At 33.1% G+C, this 26,799-nt stretch overlaps 3 protein-coding genes across 5 annotated transcripts in view; 2 read left to right on the forward strand and 1 right to left on the reverse strand.

The window, feature by feature from the left end:
- Ctl2 (Choline transporter-like 2) overlaps positions 1-6,430 on the forward strand; it is a 140,928-nt gene extending 134,498 nt beyond the window's left edge. For both annotated transcript variants that reach the window (XM_069841887.1, XM_069841888.1), the window contains exon 12: positions 679-6,430. In XM_069841887.1, the coding sequence (XP_069697988.1) occupies positions 679-770 (92 nt within the window). In that variant the 3' untranslated portion in view covers positions 771-6,430. The remainder of the gene's footprint in view (positions 1-678) is intronic.
- Positions 1,144-22,644, forward strand: Rrp4 (exosome complex component Rrp4). 2 transcript variants are annotated; one of them, XM_069841891.1, is made up of 6 exons: positions 1,144-1,216; positions 17,332-17,569; positions 20,242-20,376; positions 20,870-21,052; positions 22,136-22,264; positions 22,425-22,644. In XM_069841891.1, exons 2-6 carry the CDS (start codon positions 17,348-17,350, stop codon positions 22,509-22,511), a joined length of 756 nt encoding a protein of 251 aa, XP_069697992.1. In that variant the 5' UTR covers positions 1,144-1,216; positions 17,332-17,347; the 3' UTR covers positions 22,512-22,644. The 2 variants fall into 2 exon arrangements, with proteins under 2 accessions (XP_069697992.1, XP_069697991.1); XM_069841890.1 differs by lacking the exon at positions 1,144-1,216 and adding an exon at positions 10,363-10,596.
- A 131-nt stretch (positions 22,645-22,775) lies between these two features.
- The window catches only part of tyn (trynity), a 115,722-nt gene continuing 111,698 nt past the window's right edge, over positions 22,776-26,799 (reverse strand). Inside the window, exon 16 of the mRNA XM_069841889.1 lies at positions 22,776-26,728. Coding sequence (XP_069697990.1) covers positions 26,577-26,728 — 152 coding nt within the window. The 3' untranslated portion in view covers positions 22,776-26,576. The remainder of the gene's footprint in view (positions 26,729-26,799) is intronic.

Below are 26,799 nucleotides of genomic sequence, written 5' to 3' on the forward strand. Positions count from 1 at the left end.
CTATGATTATACTAGATATCTCGCAACACTAGGCAAAAAGTAGAACCGCAGCAATTGTTAACAAATGAGGTTCGATTACAACACTAATGTAGTGGCATGCAATCATGTGATTAGTCTGTAAATTTTGCAGAATATGATGACGTTAAATTGTGAAAATGCTATTGATGGTTATTAGCAACCCAATTTCTCTCCATCACTAAGAAGGCATGAAGTCATTCAAATACAAATTGATTTATGAGTACAAAATTATCATTATTTAATGTCTTGTATTATAAACATTTTACATCGGTGACCATGGCTTCCCTATTTCAGTTGTTTGTCTAGGACCCTTCTGTACTCGATGAAAATATTTTGGTGTTGTTAATTAACACTCTGTATACATACCGGTATACAGTATTATATGTATACCGGTACTTTAATTAATCAATTTGTAGATGACGTAATAATTTACATAAAATAAAAGTGTAATTATTTTTTGGATAATAATATGACTGATAATCATACATTCTTGTGTGAAGAGCCTTCACAGTTAAAACCATCCTTATATAAAACAACAAATGTATAAAAAGATTGATTACATATAAACATATCTCTGCAGTACTTAATAGAAGTAATTTTATTGATTTTATCATATATAAAATTAAACATTGCTCTTACGACATTGTATTTCTTTTTCAGTGGAAGACTGTGAAAGAAATGATGGGTCAGCTGAGAAGCCATATTTCATGTCAAAAGAATTAATGAAAATTCTTCGGAAGAAGAACAAATAAAAAGGCTGTGAAGTTACTATCACCGAGTTGAAGATGATGAATATAGCCACTATGTATTTTCTTACTAGTCTTTCAATTCTATTTCAGTAAGTTACCATTACATTAAATGAGACTGCATCAAAGAATTTAGAACTTTGTGTAAAATATTTGTAGAGGTGGGAATGTTATTTTCTGCCAATGAATTAATGAAATTTAAGTACCTTTTACCAAATTTATGTGCAGAGAAATCAAAAACCAATTCATCCATAGTCACACACTGAAGTTATTGCTTTTCTTAATTTGTTATTATACTACACGAAATTTTTATAGATTTTATTTATACCAGTGTATGAGAAAATGACGTTACTTTTATGTGTAACATCATTATGTTCATGTATTAAACATATTTTATAGGTTGTGTAATGTTGCTGTATAAATATGAAGCTATGAAATAAGATTAAATAAGGGTAAGTTATAATGCAATTTTCATATAGGGACTACTGTATTTTACTTCTTATTTATAGCTTGGACCATTAATTTTCTGAAATCAAGATACCCACGAAACTGTATCTGATAGTTCACATTCGAATGAGATATTTGGCTTTTACGGTGATTAGTTTGTGAGGTTGGAATTTCTACACATGGTAGAAAAACTTAAAACATTTGAATTACTGGTATACAAAAACTTAAATATACTGTAAGTTAATGTGGAATTTTATCATAAATACACATTTTCAATTTATTTTATGCAAAAGAGAAATAGTCATGAAATATTTGTTTCTATAGGCTACTGCATTTATTTGTCTATTGGATTTTACCTTTCATCAGTAAGCCAAAATTCAACAACAACAACAACAACAACAACAATAATAATAATAATAATAATAATAATAATAATAATAATAATAATACATTTATCCGAATGGTAATAATATTTATGACATCCTAGCATTATAAACAGGTTGCTACTACATCCAAGATTGTGCGTAATTGGCTTATTATGACACGCGTGCTAATAAAAGCAATGACGTATTCGCTATGACATAATACCAGAACGCTTGCTATCTTGCTTACTGCTTCTATGTGCGACATAACAAGAAATTAAATGCAGGATAGAAGGTAACGTACGGTACTGTATCATTTATTTCAAATCTTTAACAATTTTGTATCACTTTTGTAATATCACATAATACAGTCTTGTGGTTCAGAGAAACTATATTAACAAAATAAAGGACATTTGTAAGATAACCTGCAAGGTCATCCATTTCTCTTTATTCAGTGTCAATGCCAGGTGCAACTAATCGATACGAACATATGAAGACTTTATCAGGTATGGATCCCGAATTAATTTCATAATTTATTTCCTACAATTTATAATGCTAAAATGCCATAAAGTGTTTCAACTCATGGATAATCTTATTATGACATTCGTGAAAATTGTCGCACTCACTATCGTTCATGCGACAAACATTCACTCATGCCATAATCATCAAGATTATCTACTTGTTGCATAAATAACTACCGATATTATATGAATGGTTATTTATAAGCTGAATGTTTTCAAAATTATTATTTAAACATAATTTAAACATGTACTTGATTAGCTAACAGTTACTTCGAGTGTATTTTTAGATTAAACATAAGATATATAAATGTGATTTATACTCTTCGTCCAACACAAATTTCTGCAAATACACTGATGTCCCATGTATGATCATATTGAGCAAAGAGTACATCCATCATGTTGCAATATTCTTCATCTCTCTTCCTCTCAAAGAAGCTGCCATGGAGCCATGCAACAAAATGACCGTCCCTTAGAAATTAATAACTATATAAATGTACTGTATTTTAGTTAATTAGGCAAAGATCTAAACTTCACTGTCTATCCATTCCTTTGTTTCGTCGATACAAATACTTACTTTATTATATTAAGCAAATGTTTTATAGCATAGTAGGATCATGATAATAGATTAGCAACGTGTAATTCGCCTATCTCAAAACTATGGTCATGCCATGGATGGACTACGAGCATTTAACAGGCCTATATATATTGCGTAAAATATACAATAAAACCTATGTGAAGTTGACTTTGCACTCTTTATTTCACATGTGTGTTGAATGATGTTACGTGTATTTCAAAGTATGAAAGAAGTATATTTTGATAAAATACTATTTATTAATAATAAGACATTTATATAATGGAAATAAATAGATTATTCCATTTTTCACTTTTCAAAATCAACTTTCGAGTAAGATGATACATTTATTTCCTCATTATACGAAGCATGAAGAAACGCATTGTTATACTACAACAAATGCAAGAAATGGATTCGGAACACCTCAAAATCTGTGCTTCAGTGGCTGACCATGATAATATCTTTGAAAAATATTGGAGTGCAAGATGTCAAATGACTTTATTGTCAAACGCCTGGCATTAGAAAACAACAACAACTACTACAACAAATGTCTTTGCTACAACAATGGATTTAGAGATTTTCACGGAGTCACATTTTCAGCATTCCTGATAACGAAAAAGTGATTTTGGATATTTCGTTTGTTTGTGTACAGTGATTTTCTTTAAATGACTGGATATATTTTATTCATATTCAATATATATGAGTCAGTTTATCAGGGAATTACATGAACTATACAGTACTAAAAAATTTAATGGGTTTTATTTGAAATCATTAACACACAATAATACTTAATTCCAAAGCACTTCTGCCGATTTTCTTCGTGATGCTTTCATATCTCGTGGAATAAATCAACAAATGAAATATATTTATAGTTCATATCAAAGAAGAAATGATTTTTTCAGAAAAAATTAATTATTACTTACTGGTACTCTTAATTGTGATTTTTCATCGAAGTTCTTCCACTTCCAGAATAGAAGAATCATCATAAAAAGTCACGTGTAGGAAGGTACGAGAAAGAGTTGCTCTTTCTTAAAGGATTTGCAGTCACTATTTCTAAGCCTTCCCCTTATGTGTGGTCAAAATTATACACAGAAGCAGTTACTTTTATGTCTTTCTTTTGTACAGTGTTATTTAACGGAATTTAATTTAAGTAATTGATTATTAATTATTAAATATTTATATCACATTTTGAACCCTATTTTCGCAAATAGAAAAAAAATGATGTTAGAAAATAATATGTGAATAGATATTTTACGTATTTTTATGTAAGACTAACCTACAACTAACCCTATAATTTTTGAATAGTCAGATATTTTAGGTACTTTTTGGGGCTACGTGAAGTCGAGAAAACATAGGTTCATCTCCTGACTTGGGTAGATGATAAATGATTTCATTTATGTCTTTTGAATGATAGTTCGAGAAAGTAAAATATAAATGTGAATATCATTCACAACATTATAAAGTAATTAATTGTTATGAAATGTGTAAAATATGATATAATGAGGAATTATGTATCATCTTTGTTATAGCGCAATTATTATGCAGTAATGAAATATGTATGTACACCGATAATAAGTCTCTTTCTTCGAAGTAACATTGTACTAAGTTACTTTTTATTTCATGAGAATAAAAAGATTTTGTTCACTTGCTAAAGATATGTTTTACTCTCATATTTCTCTATGAGAACAATTTATTCAGTCTGGAAATTGTTGACTGACAGCATTAATTAATTCTGAAGTTATGATTACTACAGTACAGTGAATTATAATGTTAATTTATGTTCAAAACTAATGGTTAGATATGTATGGTACTATATTTGATTTTTATATTATAGTGACTAATAAGCTCATACTTTCTCTAAAAATGTATTTTTTTCAAGAGAGCTTTTGAAAAATTCAGTGCTTCACAGAAAACTTGTTATACATTGGTTTAGTCCACTGTTTTCTATAAACTTGTTAAAACAAATTAACATATGACGACAATCTGATGTTAATAGAGTTGAAGAAAAATGTTTCTTGTAAAAGCGTTAATGTATGTGCATGTGTGTGTGTTTGTACCGAATAGTAGTAGCAGTAGCTATTAATAGCTCTGCATTTTATGTATAAGGGATATAGTTCATTTTTAGATTATATGAGATACACATGTTAAAAGCGACGAAAAGTGCATTACATTTCTGTGAATAATTAATAAAACTGGTATTGCATTTTAAAAAGGTTGCTTATATATTTGTATTGTGTGCGTGCCTTTTATTATATTCGCAAGTTAGTCTAGATGTTGATAGTATATTTATTAAACGAATTATGAAATTTTGAATCAATTGTACAAAAAAGAAACCTTTCTTACTTTTAACACTTAAATTTAAAAAATATTTGCCAACCTGCTCAAATCTTGCCACTTGTAGCTCACAGTTTTGTAAAATAGGACCAGAGATAGTGACTACAATGTGATATCAACTCATATGCAGCAAGCTTAGCCAGTATACACTTTGCTGTCAACTTTTAGGTACTGTTTCCCTTCACGCTTCCTGTTAACTGAAGTTTTATATCTATAATCTCTTCTATACAATCATAACGTTGATTGTGAGATAGTTGAAGTAAGGTCTTAAAGAAGTAGACTATATGTTTGTAGAACCAGTATAGGGAGATAAACTGTTTAGTATAGGATAGATACTGGGTTTTTCAACAAGAGTTGAATATTTAAAACAGTTGAAACTTAGAATTGAAATTTAATTATTTTATTTGCAGAAATGCACAGTATCTTCTTATTTGAGAATATGGTATCACTGTAGTGCGTTTATAGTTTTACTTCAGGCTGTTTCATAAAAAAATACTAATTTTAAAGAGTATTTAAAGTTTTAAAACTGACTGATAGTTAGTTATTATTAGTGCTGCTGTTGCTGCTAGTGTTATTATTATTTTCAGTGTTATTTTTTACATTTATATATGCCAGTAAACCAATATATAGGCTACATGTTAAGGGACCAGCTTTGCAATTCAGAATTACTGAAACTATTATATTTTCATCATTCCTCAGGGCCGGTACAAGGATGCTTGACATCCTGAACAAGTCTCGTGCCGGAAAAATTATTATTATAAATTTGGATCATTAAACATACTGCATTTATTCAATAATTTTAAAATATAGAATAAAATTTAAACTAAAACTGAAAATGGAAGCTATATTTCATGAATAATGAATTCTTTCTCATAAGCATTGCAACCTATATAAAATACTGTGAATAGCAGAAAATAATACTGCATTTTATTTCAATTTCCCTTCCTTCATTTGTTAAATCACTCAACTTTAAATTTCGATCTTTACTCAGCTATTTTCCTTTGTAGTGAAATCAGCGCTGGTGCTACTTAGCTTTGAAGAGAGTACCTGATATTTACCTGCTTCATACAAATTGATCACAGAAGTTAGGAAATACAGTATGTGTAAATTTATGCATGTGCTATATATTCCAAGTGCAAAGATGCAGTATAATAGGATATACATTTGTGTTATATAAAACAGAATTGTAATTACCATAAATGAGATGTACGGTAAATGCTACTGTTGACAGACAACATTCTACAATATTCTTCTGACTTTTCTTAAAATGTTGAAGTTTTGTGCTTATATTCCATATTTTTGTGCTGTGTGTGCTCAGGTCAGTATTACAAAACGAGTTTGTGTTTTACATTATTACAACAATTTATATACATATTATGTTAAACACTCTGGAAATAATAAAAGCAGAATAATGACTGTTCTTACCAAAAAGTTATCATTGTTATTTTCTCTTGTTTATTTGATACAGTTTACTAATTTTCATTAACTGGTTCCTGCTGGCTATGTCACACAACGCACACACTTATACTTTAATAAGTGTTGATACATAATTGTTTATCTCTCTCTGTTCGGAGGTATGTCGTCAATAATTTCAAGCAGTCTCTTACCCTCCCCATTCCCCAGGAAACAATCTTTGACACAAATTTAGCATAGATGAATTACAATTAAAAATTAATGCTGAATTGTGTGTAAGTGCCATGCTACTGAAAATATCAGGATAACTTCAATACCGGTATAGCAAATGCTTAATTCCATATGATATTTGTGTGTGTGCGTGTGTTTTTTTTAAATGTACAGATAGTTTGGAATTATATTAAGTGCTCCTAAAAACAGTCATTTCGTTTAAACGAATAGACTTGCTGAACAGTTCTTAAGCTGTGGAAGACCTGTACATGACAGTGAACAATATATAGGTGTTGGTAAATTCATTCTTATTTAAAAGATACATTGGTGCTGGTAAATTCGATCTTGGTGGCACAGTCGTCACCATGATTGCCATTGGATGCAATGTTCATGGGTTCAAAACAATTGAGGGCAATAAATTTTTAAGGGTGATAAAAAAAGACTGAAGACAAAAAATTTTGTCTGCCATTTTAGCACCTATGTAGAAATTTGGAGGTAACGTAATAGGTCCATATCAGCAGATTGAGTGTATCTGGACTTGTCCCACCTCCTACCTTTAAAACATACCATATGTGTTGGTAGCATATAATGCATAGGTATTGATTGGAGATAAACTTTGACCAATTATTTAGTTGGAAAATATATTTACAGGAACTCACCTTATGAATTTAGCAAGTGCCTAATGGACTTGTACCAGATAACAAGTTAACATTCTCATGTTTTTGACATGCATACATTTGTATTTTTCTAGAACGGCGTTCCGGAGTGTTCTGGCCTAACTAAACCACTGACTTTTACCGAATATATAAGATACCAATATAAATATTGTAATATACTAGTTTTCCACCTACGGTTTGATATGTTATTTTATTAAAAGGTTATTTTGATCTTTGTATTTAATCAATTACAGTAAAATTTTATTTTATGAGTAGAATACTTAGTTACTCATTGAAATGAAATTAAGTACATATGTTACAAATTGCACCTCTTAGTTTATTATATACCAGTACATAATTGAAACTATATACAGTAGAACCCCGATTATCTGATACCCTATCAACTGATTGTCGAATTATCCGACTTTTTTCTTAGCTCTTTTTTTTTTTCCTGCAGAAAAAATTATGAAGTACTGTACGTTATGTTTCTGTGTAATTTTTTTTTTTTTTTTTTACAGAGGGTTATTACAAGCGTTTACCCTTACAAGTATCACAGTGTGTAGTAGGAATGCTTTGCTGTTGGCAAGAGAAATAGTTAGTCTACTTGTAAAATATTCACTACCTGCTTTCAAGGAAATTACCCCAAGAACTTCCGCAAACCCATGTATCATTCTTTCCTTATCCTTACTATTCGAGTGGCTGTATTGCATAAATTCTATGTAAAATATCTTCCACAGTTCCAAAAGAAAGTGTATTGTGTTAATTACCGAAAAAAAAAAATACAAATAGTTGAAAGGTTTGGGAAACAAGAAATTTTACGTAATTTAATAAAAAAAAAAAAACAAGGATGAAGTTCATAAAGTATAATGTAAACCTACAACATGACATTTCTATCTTTTCGCAATCAACTATCAACCCTTGTCCCTTAAGAACCCGTCGTTTGACAACCGAACTTTTAGTGGATTCCTGATCAACTAGATAACACGTTAAACGAAGGAAATTACGAAATTGTAGGCCAAAGCATTATGCACTTAATTTATGAAAATTTGTTATGGTATGGATAATCTGATTTTTTCAATTACCATTCAGTCCACTCCATTACTACTGATAATAGAGGTTCTACTGTATATATATATGATGTCCCAGAAGTACCGTACATGAATTAAATTTAATGGATGGTAAAGGAGACCACAGCTGAGGGTTTGGTTGACCTCATTCCCTTAGCCTGCTAGATAGCATTACAATTGTGAGCACTGCATCACATAAAGCATGTTATCCTGCTAGATAAGAGTTGTTACCTGCCCACTCTGTGCCTGGTTAGAGGAGTGAGTACCATTGAACTTTGAACAGAGCTTACAGCAATGAACACAGATATAACACTCGAGAGGTCCAGGATGCAATGCTAGGGATACAGCATTTTCCTAGTAATTCGTCCTGGACCTCTCGTGTGTTATGTTAGTAAGTACCTAGTAAAAAGTAGGGGTGGGGAAGTTATAACATTGCATTAAGATGTACAGGTAAGTATCAAACGATTTTTATATCGAAAATATTTATGTATAGAACTATATCTTCTTTGCTGTAGCTTTCCTGGAGAATTGTCAAGTAAGTATTCATTAAATAAGACGACAATGCCACCTCCATTTATTTCATCCAAACAGAATCTAGTGTAGAGATGGAAATTAATTAGTGATGCTTAGCCAGCCAATATTCAGCTATTACTATAAATTAGAATTGCCAGATATCCCGACATGGCGAGATATTCCCAATTTTCAGGAACTTTTCCCGTATCCTGCTCTTACTCGTCGTGGGATACAGAGTGCCCCACTTTTAAAGACATTACCCATTCCTAAGTGGAATTGAAATTGCGCACAACGCGAAACAAATAAGTCACTCAGTGTGTTCAGACTTGAAGGGCATGCAGATTTAAGAGAATACTCACCTATCAATTTAAGTTTGTATTTTGCTATTAATATGTTAATCTAAATCTTACTTAATGTTTTTTTTATCTTAAATTGTCACATTAAATGACGCAATATTGTAAATTATGACAAGTGTAATGATAAATGTTCATTAAAATGTGAAAAAGTATTTATTTAATTATCCTATAGGCTACATACATATGCTACACTGTATTAATACATTAAGTCGCTTGTATATCAATTTCATTAAAATGTCCCGCTTTGATATTTTTAAAATTTGCTAACCCTAATATAAATATGCTTGTTTTAAATAGTAATAAAGGTTTGTACATTTCCGTTGAGTTAGCTCTGTGGTAGCGCATCTGTCTTCAGACTAGCCGGCCCGGATTCGATTCCAGGTAAAATTTCTATCTCAGGACTAGGAGAGATGATGGTGTACAACTTCTAATCACTAGATTGTGCACAAATATGCCTGGGTTAAATCCCTAATCTCTACGCAGTGCATATGAAGTGAAGGCATATGTTACTGTTGATAGTGATTCGTCCATTGGATGGGGAAGTTAAGCCTGGCAGCCCCATTGGTGCTATTAGACAGAAGTAGGCTATGTGCCAGCATTGGGTTTCCTCTTCTCCATCTTCATTGTCATGCTCACACATTCCCTTACAATACAGTTACCCCATACACTCATCAGTCATCACCTAGTACACGACATACCGGGAACTTACCACAGGTACACATCATGCATAGTGTGGCCTGCCGAAGTGGTGTACAACTTGAAAATGGGTCACAGTTCTGCCATCTATCCGCAATATGCGGAACTCGAATCTCCCGAGTGAAGTGGGTAGACATTAGCCCTGATTACGTATATTGTGAACAGAGGCATTAGAGACACACGCACGCACAAGTTTTGTATACAGAATGTTTCAGGAGGAATAGTAAATATTTTAGGAGGTGGTAGTATAGACGAATTCGAATAAAAAATTCCATATAAAATGTGTCCAATTTTATTGGGTACAGAGATACAGATTTATTTGAATTCGTCTATACTACCACCTCCTAAAATATTTACTATTCCTCCTGAAACACTCAGCTAAAATACAATAAGCTTTAAAAGGGAAATTTTAATTTTCAAACTAGACCACCCTGGAGGAAATATGAGTATTTATTCATCTCAATGTTGGCTACCTGGTTACAAGGACAAGTGGTTTTTAACGATTTGAAAAGGAAAATGTATTATAAACTTATGTTTTTTCGTTAAATATAATATGTTACAATGACGCAAAACGTTTACATTCGTTTAGCGAGTCAGAGAATTGATAATACGATAACTGTTGGATCAGAAGCTCCTCGGTTATATACTCCAGGTGAAATAGTAACATGCAGTACGGGTTATATGAGGTACGTAAATATTTATTAGAAGTAAGGTTATGTTACTGTATTTTCGTTTGGAAGATCTAACAGGATAAAGAAAATTTGGGAAAATGGTAGTCTCTTATGAATATACAATAATGGTTGACTTAACGGCTTATGTAACGAGTACCGTGTACTAGGAAAATTCCAAAATTTCAATATGCAGATTCCTCACTGACAATTATATCTTAAAATATTAAAAAGAGTAGATTTGTCTGCGTTTGTCGAATGCGCATCATCATGCTTACGAAAAGACACTTTTAAGTGCCAATAATTTATTTTGTGTGCACAAGGTTGGAATTTTGAAGTAAGAGGGAAAGGAAGGAAATCCATGTTCTAAAATTTATCCGAAAATTGTATTTGCACTTCCAATAGAAAGGTAACATCGTTTAATTTTGAACATTTATGTGTAGCTTAGGCCTATATAACGAGAAACAGGAGTTAATGGTCAATTCCACTGTGACGGGTGTTACTTTCAGAAAGAGATTCTTCGAAATTTAATTGGAATACAATAATTAATAAAATATTTTGACTAGTTCTTTTATACTCCAATGAATCTCCACTTCTTGCTTGTCAGACACAACTAATTATTTTTTTTGTAACCATTATTTGTCAGGTGATATAAGTGAAATAAACAATGTGACGGGTGTAACATGAAAAAGACATGCATAAATTAATGATACAGTTTAACTGATAACTCTGTGAAGTTCACAGTTTGAATTAATTGTGTTACCTATTTTCAGTGAGAGGAAAGTTCAAGGAATCGAGTGATATAATCGATGTAATTAAAATATTAAGCCCTACACTTACAATTTAATTAACCTTATGTGACGGGTGTTACTTAATAATGTGACAGGTGTTACTTGTTTGAAGAAATTTCACATTTGGTTTTTTTTTGGTTCAAATCATAGAACATACATTTTCTGTAGTTCACTGCATAGACTTAAGAGTACTGGTAGCCTAATATCAATGGTAGACATATGTTTTCAAAGTGTGCAATTTTTTTTAAGTTAACTTTCACTTAGTAAATTACAAATATGATATTTACAGCTTCAAAATTGTACTTCTGACGCTCTAAAGTAAATTAATACAAATATTTAATAGAAACAATAAAAAATACAGCCATAAAATCAAAATAGTGTGGCTAGAAGTACAGATTCGTTTTTGATATTAAACTGTTGTTCCTAACATAAATTTACTTTTTAGTATATAGGCCTATGCTCACTTCAACAAATGCTAAATATAAATTTATATTTCTCACAATGGAATTTAATAAATTTTACTAAAACTGTAATTACAAAACAAAATACAACAACTTAAGCAGCATCATACTCAGAGCTGTCTCAATTTTTGCTATTTGGACAGCTTTTCCTAGTGACTGGAATTTCGTTTCACTGAAAACACTAGTGTTTATTAATGCAGCTTTTCTTGCCCTTTAGTTTTAAACTTTCAGTTTTGTTTTCTTACTGTGAGCAGTAAATTCTTTTCTTGATAGCTTCTTTGTTCTCCTAAGCTTGTCCCTCTCTTTCTCCTTCTGCAAATAGTCTTCATATCTGTGTTGTTTGGGTAAAGGGAGATGTCATAAAATGAGCTTGGTGATAAGTGAAATTTAAACTTGGAACTCTTACTGAAAATACTTTTCTACACAAAACACAACAACTGCTAGTATTCTTTTCATTTTTGCACACTAACTTGTATAATTTAACTTGTGTGTTCATCTGGGGAACAAAATTCCATCTGCACAAAAAATTACTTATTCCCCTTTACTCGAACACCACAGAATTTTATCTTTATTTAATTTTCTTCGCCTAGGGCATTCAGGTTGCCTCTCAGCTGCTGATTTCCCCATTCTGCAATTAAATATATACGGTATCCAGCTATCTCAAAACGTTAAAATAAATAATTGCATGGTTAACATGCAGCTTCGTGTATCCTAAAAATGCAGCAGTTCAATCTACATTTATTTTTAGGTTATGCTAGTGGTTAATATCTTCAGTAATTCATTCCTTGTTAAGTAAGCAAGAAATAATGTTATAGAATAGAAAAGTACTATGATTAACTAAAATAGAACATAAGTACATTTACGTTTGTAGCCTATAATTTTTATGTAAATCAGAACTTTCGACCAAACATTCAGCTTAATGTAAATTTGGTGGGAAATCTTTCAGACAAGTAAGATTTTGGAGGAAACAGGTATTGACGACTGTTGATAACTTAAACTTCAGATTTACCAACATTTGAAACCTATTTAATAATGTGTTGTGGGAACTACTTGCAATAAATCAAAATACAGAATTCCTGAGTTCTCCGTGCTCTAATTTTGTAACACCCGTCACATTAAAACACTTGTTATTTTTAGTTTTAAAAAAATTAAAAAAATGCTGTATTTTTGGCATCATATTTCGACTTTGCTTTCAAAAATTGGTGCCTTCAGGACAAAAACTGAGAGCAAGAGAGTAACTTTAAGCATATTCTGTGACGGGTGTTACATAAAAACACTTATTTTAAAAATAGCAAATTTTTAAACTCACTGACATTCATAAAAGTAAATTGACACTGATTTTAAAGTCTTCTCTTTCTGTTAATAGAATTACAACAGAGAACAAAGTAAATTCGACAGATCAAAAGTACACAATAAAAATATTCACTTCGGATGTATGTAAAACAAAGATGAATTAAATAAATCGAACTTTTCTGTTAATTTCTGAAAATATGAACTTTCCTGAAAAAAATGATATAAAGAACATATACTGAACACGAAATTTAATTTTTAACTTCAATGTCCAACCTATCGTGGAATTGACCTAATGAAGCAGCAAAGAAATACAACTTGTACAGTTTTAAAATTATGAAAAAATCCACATTAATATCCCATATTTGCTTAAAACATCCAGAAAAGTTGAGGCTGGATCTCTAAATCATTTCTAAGTAGGGTACTAATTAAATATTTTGTTCCTGCCTATAGTGACCAGCACTACTAGCTAACAGAATTATTATAGGTTTATATTTTTCCCAGCCTTGAAAAACATCAATGTAATAAATTTTAAAATATCATTATACCTCTGACTGAGATTCTGGCTGAAACGTACATTTATTATCAGGCAGTACATCTCACTTGACGATTTGTGTCAAACGAAGAACAACTGTTTGCATATGTCTGAAGTCTAATTAGTTAATTACTAGTCAGTGATGTATGCAATGGAGGGGGAAGGACTGTTCGCCCTAGCCCATTATCTCCCACTTTAGTTGCCTCACGAGTGACGCCTTATTAGTGTCTTTGGTTGTTCGAGTTGAGAGAGTTCATCATCTTTTGTTTTCTAAGGTAGTTCAGAATCAAGCTCCTTTTTGAGGGTGGGGGAACATTCAACCAGTTTCTCATGTATCGACATTCTTCGCACAGCAAAATTTTTTAAATAGGCTAAATGGCATTTCCTCGTTTACACGGACGAAAGACTATACTGAACACTGTAATATAAGAGTTAGACAAATAATATTCACCTTTTTAATATATACATTTCTTATATTATGAAACGTATACAAAAGAAAACAAAGTAACAATCAATGAAGTACATTACCTTAAGTTAAATAATTTGCTTGCATGAGATAATGACTTTGAAGTTTCCTGTCGATGAGGTATGTCTGTGGCATAGTGGTGGCCCTCTTTGATTCAAGCAGCTGCAGACCGTTTTTCCAGAAAATCTTCTTAAGCAGGACCATTTATTGATATAAACATCAGAGATGATAGCGACTGAATATGCATTCTGTTCCTTAGTTTTGTCAATGTATTGTTCATTATGCTGAACCCTCTTCCACACTCTGCTGAAGAAACGGACACCACTTTAATTCTGTTGAACAGCTCCTTTAATTCATTACCTACATATTTCTGTTTTTTAACATCCTTATACAAACGAAATTTCTTGATACCGGTAGTTTCCGAGATAGTAGAGTTATCATAATTTTTATCACAGATTTTTAATGAATTGCAAAACGATTCAGCTTTGTCATCACCAAACAGAACAAGTTCACTGCAGTTTGTAGGCCATAGGCTTCGGTTTAACACTTCACAGTCTTTAAAAAAATGATTAGAATTTGAGAATCTTGCACTCAGATTATCAACTAGGCGTTGTAAGAACTGTTGTCTGAAATTTTTGAAAGTTTTCTTGCTTTTATTGAATGGTTCTTTTAGGCCTATATCTTGACCTTGATACTTCCTGGTTGTTGAATTATTCAACAAATACTGTTTCAGCTTCTTTCATTGCATTTAAGGAGTTGATACACACTTATCTCAGATGAAACAGAGATTGCATTTGAGTTCTATGATTAAAATACAGTGAAAGTTGTTTCAGAATTTCTAAAGTGTCTCTGAACAATGCCAAAGGACTGTGTTGTGAACTTTTCTAGCAGTCCTTGATATTTTGCTTTATTTCTTCCGTTTAAAGGAACAGATTTGGTTTCGAAGTACTGGACTAGTGATGAGTAGGCCTAATTTGTCATTACAGTAAATATCTATTATTTTGAGAAAAATTCGTTCTGGCACTGGGAATCGAATCCAGTTGATGTTTCACTGTAAAGGTTCAGTTGCTTGTATATTAATAAAATATTCGTATTTATCACCACAGGATTCACAATTTATTAACAAACACTAGACACAACCATCAACCACCTTCAACAAAATTAAACAGTGTTGTCAACACTCATGTTAAATAAACTCATGGCTTTCTCCATTGATTTGACAGTGGAAATTTAGCACACAGTTTCAGTATAGCTACGTCGCTTGGTATGCTGCATATTAGCAAAAGCCAAGGTCAGTAGATATTATCGTGGTTATCGGTGATTACAATGATATAAAAATTTACAGACAGTATTGACTATAGCCAATAGAAAATATATTGTCTAGGTTAGCGTATGAGAGGGGGGAAAATCATTTCCCTGGCAGGGAAAAAAATATTACTATCATCAGCCAGGGAAATGATTTTACCAGCCAGGGAATCCCTTCCCTTGCCCCCGTTAATTTACACTCTGGGAAACAGTGATTCACAGGTATCAGAGAAAGAGATCATGTGAGATGAAACTGAGGATGCAGTGCTTCAGGTATTGCTTTTGATCTGTTGAATAATAGTCTGCAGATTGCAAGAGAATCACCTATTAAGAAAAAGTGGCTAACAGAGAAAACATATCCAATAAGAAGATAAAGAAAACAATGGATGTAGTTCTATGAAGAATACTAAATTATAAGTTCAGTGTTAGTGAAGATGAGACATCTGATAGTCATGATTCAGAAGAGTTCCTGGCCATGTTCTTTGAAAAACTCAAGATATTGTACTTTGTATTACAATGCCACACTTTCACAGCTATTCAACATTCTAGTTTCCAAAGTGAAGTCAAGTTTATTCTTAATCCAAATGAGTATATTGTGTTGTGTGAGTTTGCAGAAAATTGTTCTTTTATTCTAGAAGATGAGGTTAGGCATATCATTGGAATAATGCATAAGTCATTCTTCATCATATGGTGATGCAGAATTCCTCTACGGAAATATCATATATACTTTGATACATCATAATAATATGTCGCTCATTCCGTCAGATTCCGACCACTTAGTCACTCGTAATGAGTGTATACTTTATTTTTTTTCATGGAGTGCAGTTTCATAGAAAGGACTTTGCCGACAGGCCTTCTACTGCCCCCTACTAATTGATTGTCATAAATAAATGTCTTCCTTACTGTGACGGAAATATTGTCTTCTCTTGTTAGTAACCAATCACAACCCTCGTTCAGAAGAATTGACAGGTGCCCGTCAAATCCACGTGGAGGCAGAGTTGCCGGATCTTTTCCCAATTTCAAGAATCCCGTCAGTTTCACTGCATAATTTCGAAGGTCACCAGGATTGTGATAACTGTGCAATGTTGGGACGAAGGGACAGGATGGAACTGTCAGAGTTGTTTGTGTAGAAAGTCATAAATCTGTAAGTGGGTGTTCAAAGGAGCCACCGAACTGCACTCCTTGAAATAAAATGAGGTTTACCTCTGTACATAGTGTGTTGGACATTGTGCCACTTTCACATATTTTGTGACACAATACATGAAGATAGGCCACCAAAGGGAAAACTGAGGGGTAGAACTTAAACTGAGAGGATTCGATCCAGCATCGGAACTGGAATCCTGTGTGGCTTGGTGGATAAAGCATCAGCACGTAGAGCTGAAAACCTGGGTTCGAGTCCCAGTGCCAGAGAAAATTTTTCTCTTTTCTATCCATCATTCAGAATTATTTTTGTTAAAAATGTCTAATTTATGTGCACCATTTTCCTTTTCACAATATTGTTTTGGGACAGTGGATGTTCAACTTAAATCAAATGCATGAAGGTTCAGGGAACATTTACTAGGATTATATCCAAAAGAAGGCAAGATAATCATGAGTTCTTGACAAAGAATATTGTGTGCAGAGATCGTATTGTGACGTTACTTGTGTTATGGTTATGGTTATGGATCTGAACAGCAACCATTATTGCCTGTGAGAAAGAATAGGAAACTCCAAACGTCCACTCAGAGCAAAATTACAGGTTTCTGCGCACCACAACAAACTGGAAAGGGACCCCCACAAAATGTAAAGTATCTATAAAATATATTTTTAAGTAGGCCTATTTGTGGTGTACATAAACTAAACAATTACTTAATTCTCGTATTCCAGTAAAAGTGACCTAATTTTCTTTTCTAAATTTTGTTGCAGAGGACATGGTACTTACATGGAAGAATCTGCTCTTACAGCCTCTGTTGCTGGAGTGGCTGAGCAAGTGAATAAACTCATATCTGTGCGGCCCATAAAGAACCGTTATACTGGTGAAATTGGTGATGTAGTTGTTGGTAGAATTACTGAAGTTCAGCAAAAGCGATGGAAAGTAGATACTAATTCGAGATTGGATTCTGTGTTACTCTTGTCTTCTGTCAACTTACCTGGTGGAGAATTGGTAATTAATATTAAGACTGCAAATAATGAAACATTATTTGTTAGAAGCATAATTAGATGAACGTTGAGGTTGGTAGTGTATAGAATGCAGTATTTTTTTATCTACAGCTAATACAAGAAATGTATATTTTAATAACCATTTTGCTAAATTAAAATAAATTTGTAGAAGAGACTATTACTTGCTTTCAGTCAGGGTATGGCAGTAAGAATTTACAATACATCAGGAAAAGGTTAAGTTACATTGATTAAACTGGTTCAAGCCATCAACATATCTCAGGAATAACGAATTGGTTCGTGATTGAAGTTATGCTGCTGCGTGGGTTCAAATCCCACTTGAACTAATTGCTGGGTTGGGTTTTTCTTCCTGAGGTTTTTCCCAGTTGTAATTGTAAGGTAAATGTCAGGTAATCTTGTGACGGCAAACCCTCGATCTCATCTCACCAAAATATATCTCGCTATCACTAATTCCACGAACACTGGACAACGTCGCATTTGATACAGCATTATTAAATAACCAATTAAAAACTGGTATATCTATATCTGAAGTCGAATGAATTTAGAGAATTTTTTACTGGAGGGAGGCTACATTCGAGATTTGTAGACCATTTTAATATGATGAATTATAAAAGCAACATATTTTATGCTATTTAACATGTTTAGTGTATATTAATTATTAACTAATAGAAAAAGCGATTATGTAATACAGATTACTTGGATTACCTTTTTTTTTATGGTTTCCACTTTCTGTAGCCTTCACCATGTAGAATGATAAAATGTTGTAGTTAAGTTTATAGTACTGAATTGTGTCTACTAAACATTTTAATTGTTATAGAACATTTGTAATTATCGTAGCAATGTAAGTAAATTTTAACTGTCGTGATTTTTTACTATGGACAGGTGAGATAAGGGATAGAATTTCCATTATGTCATCTGCTTGTGCATTGCTTGTTTAACACAAGACAGATTAAAGCAAAAGTAAACTAAAAATAATGATAAAGGTAAGCCACCATGACCATGTTGATATGCGTACAATAAAAAAAAAGTAACAGTTTTGCATTAAACATAACATACTACATTTAATTGATACTTATTTCACGAAATACCCACCGAATTGAAAACTTATTTCACGAATTACCATTGAAATTGTAACAGATTTAACATCAAAATACACATTTTATTTCATCAAAAAATACTGTCCCTAACAATAGCTCAATTCATAATAGAGTAGGAGAGAGATAACTTCTCTGCTTATTTCAGTTAATAGCAAAATTGGGTAACAAGTGGAAAATCTTTTACTGAATTGGTAAACCAGAATGCAGTGAAATTAATCTGAATGCCGGTTGTGCTACTTAGTGCAGGACATGGAAACAACCACTCTCAGAGAGCTTAGCTTTTCCCACTACAGCCGACTGCTCTGTTTACAATACAAGTTTCCCACCACTGACTCAGTATCTGCTTGTGCGATACATAACTGTATTGCAGAATACGCTATTGATAAATGGTTCAAGAAATAATACATCTGCTGGAAAAATGTTCTAGGGAACAGATATGGAAAATTATTTATAAAAGAACCATGCTAGAGCACAAATGAACTACTAAAATTTAGCGTATGTTAGTTAAAATTGATAGTTGTTACAGGATATACTTTTATGAAGAATCACTTAATATAATATGGGACTGTACACTGGAAACTTTATTCTTCTTCCTCCTACTATCTATCAATCCTCCGACATTCTGAAAGGAGTTTTTCACTAAATCATATACAGTACAATATATATATATATATATATATATATATATATATATATATATATATATATATATATATCTCTGTGTGTGTGCGCGCGCGCGTATTTTTTTTCCTTGAACCGGTAGTCTTCTCACAAAATGCCATTCTCACTGTCATCAATGTTATTAGAAACAACACTTTTGAAACCCTTCACAACTGACTCAGTGCTAATCCTACTCCATGCTTTAATTATTATTTATTGGGGAAGCAATTACATACTTGGTTTTTTCAATTTGCCTGTTGGGGTCAGAGCTAGATCCAGTCACATCTTTGTTATACCCTTCCTAAAGAGCAATTTCCCCTTACATTGGTGGCTGATTGTTGTTAATAAACCGTTTAAGGGCAATGTGCGCAAAGAGTATAATCATATAGCCTACAGTCCGCATATCAGACTTTTACGACAGAAAAGGGCTACAATTTATAATACGAGTGCAGTAGCCTCCTGTCAAATTGAGTACTGGGTATTTTTCGGGGGTGAAAAGCAGTCGGAGCATGGTGTCGACCACACCACCTCATTCTAGTGCAAAGGTCAAGAAAGCATGGGACTCTACCTCCATGCCACTCAAGTGCCTTCATGGCATGTGAAGGGGCTACCTTTACCTTTACCTATGGTTTTCACATGACTGTTTTTATGCGAAAAACATCGTACTAGATTTGGGCCAATATGTTATATTAAATTTATCAAAACAGTAACTTATTACTTGGTTCTTTGCTGTCACCTGTTAATCATATTTTAGTGTGACAGAGATCTTAGAGTATTCTCTTGAGATTTAAAAAATCTGGGCTGTATTATGCCATTGCATAAACAAAAACTAAGGATTGGGCAGCCCAATAAATGTATCATTGAACTGTGATACTTATCCCTATACATTTTACTATTTCAGCGAAGAAGATCAGCAGAAGATGAACAAATGATGAGGAAATATCTACAAGAAGGTGATCTGATCAGTGCCGAGGTGCAAAAAGTGTATGTTGATGGTTCCTTATCGTTGTACACAAGAAGCTTAAAGTATGGCAAGGTAATATTCCAATTGTCTAACAGGATTGTTGGAATAATTTTATAATTACTTTTGAAAGCCATCATAATTCAGTAAGGTGATAGCTTCTCATCAAGAAGAATGAAGGTTTGATTCTGGAAAGATTGTGTGAGATATGTGATGAACAAAGAAAGTGAAGCTGGTTTTTAGTACTTGTTTCCTTTCTCATTTACATCACTTCATTGTTCCTTTATTGCTATATCATGTGTCTGTTTTCAAGTAAAATGTTAAATAAAGAATTATCAATAAATTACAGAACTTAAGGAGGAGAGATCAGCCTCCATTATATTATAATTAATATAATGAAGAAACAGGAACATTACCTTGTAACTATCTTTATTCCTGTATTCTTCTATCAAATCTTAGTGGTTTTCTAATAGGTAATGGCATTTTTTTATTATTTAATACGTCATGCTTAAATTTTTGTATAGTATTTCATAGTTTTTTAATAAATACATTTCTGCTTTTATTCCAGCTGTCACAGGGTGTTTTAGTGAAAGTATTTCCTTCTTTGGTGAAACGTCGTAAAACACATTTCCACAATTTGCCCTGTGGTGCTAACGTTATTTTAGGTAACAATGGTTTTATTTGGATTTGTCCAACTATTAATGGTGGAGGTGAAGATGGACTGGGTGGTTTCACACAGAATCTGGAGGAGGTAAGAACATTTTTCTAATGTATTTGATGTGACATATGTTGTTGTTTTCTAATGCCAGGTGTTTGACAATAAAGTCATTTGACCTCTGATGTGACATATGTAAGGAAGTAGTTAGAACTTTGTTATGCTCGGGGGGGGGGGGGGAAGGAAAATTCGATGAAAATTAGATAATAATTACAACTGAATAAAATAAAATAAATTTTGAGATAAATGTGTAACATATTTTGTATGAACAGATATACTGATTTTGTTCTCATCTAGAACTGCATAGCTTTTATTTGGGATCATGTGTAATGTTCCTTATACTGGATAGCCAGCATTGGACTCCCAATTCTGTTGCAGTTCTAATTGCTCAAGCCATCTACATTATTTTATTATTCGTATAATTTCAGGAAGAATGTTATTATCCAGTTTATCATGGACATGTTCACTATTTTATTTTTTAAATAATAGTTGACTGTTCGTCATTCACCCACATGAAGCCAGTTGTGTAGACCTACTTATGGACAGCCATTGCCCATGGTACGCATAGGAGGCTGGTCTACACTACATCTGTGATGAGATGAGATGATGATGGAGTTTTGTTGGGATACTACAAGGGAACGAAAATCCCTGTGTTATCTGGACCACAGGCTTGCCCAACACAAGTTATAAATCAGGGATTGAACCCAGATCCACGATCTGATTATAAGTCGAGTTCTCTAACCACTAAACCACCGTGGCAGCTGACATGTCCACTTTAGTTCTCTTAAAATGCCATTATAGGACTAAAATTGTAATTTTTTCAGAAATGTCTTCTAAGAGTAGATATATTTCTCAGAAATAAATGGAAAAAGATGCAGATAGCAAGTAATGCAATTTTTATTTTTCACCTTTTCTTTTTCCCTTACTGTACTGATAAAATGCATTATTTATTTTATCCATTACATGTGGTTAAAATGGTATTAGCAGTTGGGTGTGTGTTTAAGCATTTGCCTACGATATTTTTTTTTTCTGAAGTGACCAACAGGTGACATTACTTTTATCATGCATATATTTTATGTAGAAAAATTAGCACTAATTCAATTTATTTATTCTGAGCAGGCTGTTCCACGTTCTGATAGAGAAGTGATTGCACGTTTAAGAAACTGTATTCTTGCTCTTTCAAATTGCAAGATGATGCTGTATGATACGAGCATTTTATATGCATATGAAGAGAGTATGAAATATGAGGTAATATACACAGAAATAATGTTAAAAATACAAGATGTACTTATGCGTTTATTTTTCAATTTGCTTACTTACCTATATTTAATTCCCAGTTTAAATGATTTGTGTTATGTATGCTATGTTATAATTTTTGTAATACAGTTTATTATCTATTTTATTCTAGATAGCAGAATTACTTCAACCTGAACCAATGCTGGATATTTGTGTTTTAACACAACAGAGATTATTCATGATGCAAGAGGACGAGTGATATGAGCAGAATGTTACTTTCGCTTACTCATTATATCTACATGAATCACATCGTGCATTGTTTCTTAGTATTTTTATGACTGAAAATTTGAGTTGTTATATGTGCAAGAAATAAATGTTTTTTTAACAACACAGCTCATTTCCTTTTATTACTACCTACTACTAATACTTCCACTGCTGCTGCTATCACTACCACTAATATTGCTAAATAGTGGCTTTATTCACAGCAGTGAATTAAACATTTTTAAATTAATCTCTCCTGGACAACCAACACATTATCAACAATAAAATCCACACATTCATTCATTTAGAACTACTTCACAAGCAACACATTACGAAGGAAAGGTCTACAATATAAAATTAAATTAAATACCAGTAATGGATAAAATATTGTATAGCACACGAGAGTAAACTGATTTTATGCACGTGTGGAAATTATCATCCTCAGCTTCGCCTCTGGTGTTAATTGTCCACTCGTAGATAAAATCTAATTTTAAAAAATATTTTATCATTGTTGAAGGGGAACAACAAACTGTCGATGCAACAATGACTGTGGTGTTTATAATAAACAGAGGTGTCAATGTGGCTGTTATCTGTCATATCAGGTTGATTGAACTGGCTGATTTGTGATAAAAATTTGGTAGTTTGCGATAAAAGTTTGGTGTTAATGACTATAGTCGTGTCACTGATATTTCCGGTGTGACTCCTCCTCTTTGCTTACGCCTTAGCAAGTGAAGGCTCTATAAAATCTAGGTAGGTGTTATTGTTCGGCTTTTTATTCTTTTGTTGCTGAGCTACCAGACGAGGAATCTGTTTGCCACACCATTAAACATTATCATGTCATAACTCCTATGATAATAAATCGACTCTCATAGGAGCTACAACATGATGGTTAACGGTGCAGCAAATAGCATCCTCATGCACTTTCTTTTAACGCCAACGAAAGAACCAAAGTGGCGGACGATTATATTCGTTATTTACCGAGCCTTAGGTAGTGCATAACGTCATCAGCAGCAAATGACAAAACTCACATGTTTAAATGTAGCCGACCTGCAACGTGATTGGGTGCCGGAAATAATAGTGACGCGACTATAGGAGGATATGTGACGAAATTTCAATGTTGTAATGCCACCAAGACCAATGAGACTGCAGCAGAATACTACACATACCTTGCAGAACACTATTGTTCCACAGAACACAGTTCGACCAATACTTTCCAATGTACAAAAGCTTTGCTGATATCGAAATAGTTATGCACAGTAATTTTGTCCATGTATTTCGATAATGTGAAATTTTATTTAAGTTTGAAACTAAGTTGGTAATAATAATAATAATGCTTTAATTTTAAAGGAAATGTGCGATTGTTCAATAAAAGGACATTATATGTTATGTGAATTTTTCTTATTTTCTATGAAATATACATATAGCAATAATAACTCGATTCTTAAACTAAAAGACTCATTTTTATGTCCCCTGAATACATTTTTGACTATTCTCTGAATTATAGTTATATAGGTTTATATACAGAAATACTCGTAGATGCTTTGGGGAAGCCGAGACGTAGATGGGAGGATAATATTAAAATGGATTTGAGGGACGTGGGATATGATGATAGAGACTGGATTAATCTTGCACAGGATAGGGACTGATGGCGGGCTTATGTGAGGGCGGCAATGAACCTGCGGGTTCCTTAAAAGCCATTTGTAAGTAAGTAATACTCGTAGATGACTTGCTTTCATTGGCTTGTTTGGTGCCATACCTGAAGACTTAACAAATCCAATATTCCTATGGTCTCTTGTGCCATGTAATGCTCGCAGAAGAACCCTCATTTGCAGTATACAGTATGGCAGTAATTTCTTTTTCTGCTATACCAGTGATAAGGATATTTGTGAATTGTAATGAGATCATGGCAGGGAAAATGAGCATGATTTGAAAAGACCTGCTGCTACACTGATTACCATTAAGAAGCTGTGGGACTTAAACTTCGTTCATTAGCAGGGAAAGTCAATGCTCTAGCATATGGTCTCAGCTTTCTTTAATTATTTTACGACGATTTATCAACTGCTAAGGTTATCTAGTGTCTGAAAGAGATGAAAATGGTAATGCCAGCAAAATGAGTCCAGAGTCCAGTGCCGAAAGTTACCCTTAATGGGTTGAGGGAAAACCCTGGAAAATACCTCAACCAGGTAACTTGTTCCAACCAGGATTTGAACCTGGGCCCACTCGTTTCACTGTCAGGCATTCTGTTACTCCACAGCGATGGGCCAGTGGTCTCAAAAGAAGTGAAATGGAATACATTTAACCCAGTGATTTCATTCTCTTGTGTTTGAGAGGGAAAGATGGGAACCAGTTAGCGCATTCACAGTGACGTTATTCAGCACTAGATTCGAATAGTCTTGAGTTGTGATGCTACTGAAGTTATATTTCAGTTTCAAACATAAACAGTTGTACCACAGTCTAGTATATACAGTCACGAAGTTTGAGTTGATGAGGTTGCTAGGAACAATAGACTGTGCAGGTACTTTTTCGCATTGTCTGTAATGGGGCGATAGTAGTGATCCTAGTGGTTAGCAACTATCTCTGGATGCATATTTATTACATATTGAGCTTCGTGACTGTATATAGTAGACTGTGGTTGTACCGAGAATTGTTTTTCTCGCGCAGTATAGTCTCGCAATCAGTGATTCATTTTTTACTCTCATATTTTTCACCTTCCACTGAACAGACTATGACGAAGAAACCCTATAATTAACTAGGTGCAGTAAAATTAAAAGATAGGTTAATAGGTTTTGGAGGTTTGTTCTAATTAATTACAAGTTTTTTCTGTTTTTATGATTTATTAATGAAAAAAGGTTTGTATAAATATTTGAATTGTCGAAGTTTAATGAGACTATATACAAAAGATTAATAAATAATGGAAAATTAATTACTTAGTATGACTTTCGTTTTCCTTCCACCACATCCCGATGCCAACAACCCCAGTATGTCTCTTTAAGCTGGCAGAGTATCAGTCTTGCCTGCATAGGTAGACATGTTTAAGAACCTATACACATAGCAGTCATAGAAACAATGTGGCATTCATAACTCTCCCTATAATTAAGGCACAATTCTTTAGTTCTACAGTGTTATATAATTTAACCATTATTATTTATTCTTAGCGTAATAGTATATTGCTGGATTTAACCATATTAAATTGCATTACAAGCAGAGACAATGCAGCTTAGTAAGCTACTGGTATTTGTATATGTAGAACAAAAGAATTGGCCTTGGTCTATATGAAATGCCACACATTTAAGTATGATGAAGAGCATACGTTAGCCATGACATCTCACCTATACCCACAATGTTATCTGTGAAAATTTGTTCTCACAGTAATCCCCCTTAAGTGAGAATTGCACAATTAATGCTATATGCACCAACATTCGTTAATTTGCTTACCCTCTTCGACGCAAGAAGGATTAAGAATAAACCACTGTTGTAGTAATTGTTGGCACTGTCTACATTCAAGGAATTAAGATGTTTGATTCGTTCCATTCCTGTGTCAGTAATGCACTAGAATGTTTATATTTACTAGACTTTTCAGCTCATGTGACTGACTACTTCGAGACAAAGGACAAACACCTAATCCCAATTTACAGGAGATAAATGTTCTCTTTCCTAGCCAGGAGTGAAATGCTGGAACGCTATATTTGCAATCACAGGTTGTGCCAGTAGTTGTAATTGAAAATCCCATTACGCATCTGAAAATTTTTAACGAATAATGGTGCAAACAGCCACCGGTTTTGTGTTCTTTGATGATTTGTAGTTCAGCATCACAATTAATGTTAAATTGTGTTCAGAGTTCCTTTGACTGGTCTTGTAGCTGCATTGCATGCAAACCCGAGACACTTAGTTAAATTAAGTCTGTGCACCGGGAAATGCCTTTTGTACATAGACTGACGTAATGTTGGAACATCCAACACTGCAGCAGGCAAAATGGCTATACTAGTTCTCATTTGAAACACTCGTATTCAAAATGTTCGGACACTATCACACATACTTATTGTTAGTTCTTTAATTTGAAGTTTCAGGCAAGACTTTTTCGTGGTGACAGCCATTTCTTCATGTAATAGCAGAATATGGTGCTGATGTAAACGAGCACCAGAAGAGCACATGTCACACCAAGTGCTAGAACTGAAGTCTTGGTCGGGCAGGGTTCAACTATTGTAACCGTCTTATCTGTAAAGTAAAGAAATACTATTATGGAAAGAGGGCATAACAGTTTTCCTCGGTGATTTAATAGTTACTGT

The sequence above is a fragment of the Periplaneta americana genome, chromosome 12 (genome assembly GCF_040183065.1).
Source record: "Periplaneta americana isolate PAMFEO1 chromosome 12, P.americana_PAMFEO1_priV1, whole genome shotgun sequence".
Taxonomy (NCBI): domain Eukaryota; kingdom Metazoa; phylum Arthropoda; class Insecta; order Blattodea; family Blattidae; genus Periplaneta; species Periplaneta americana.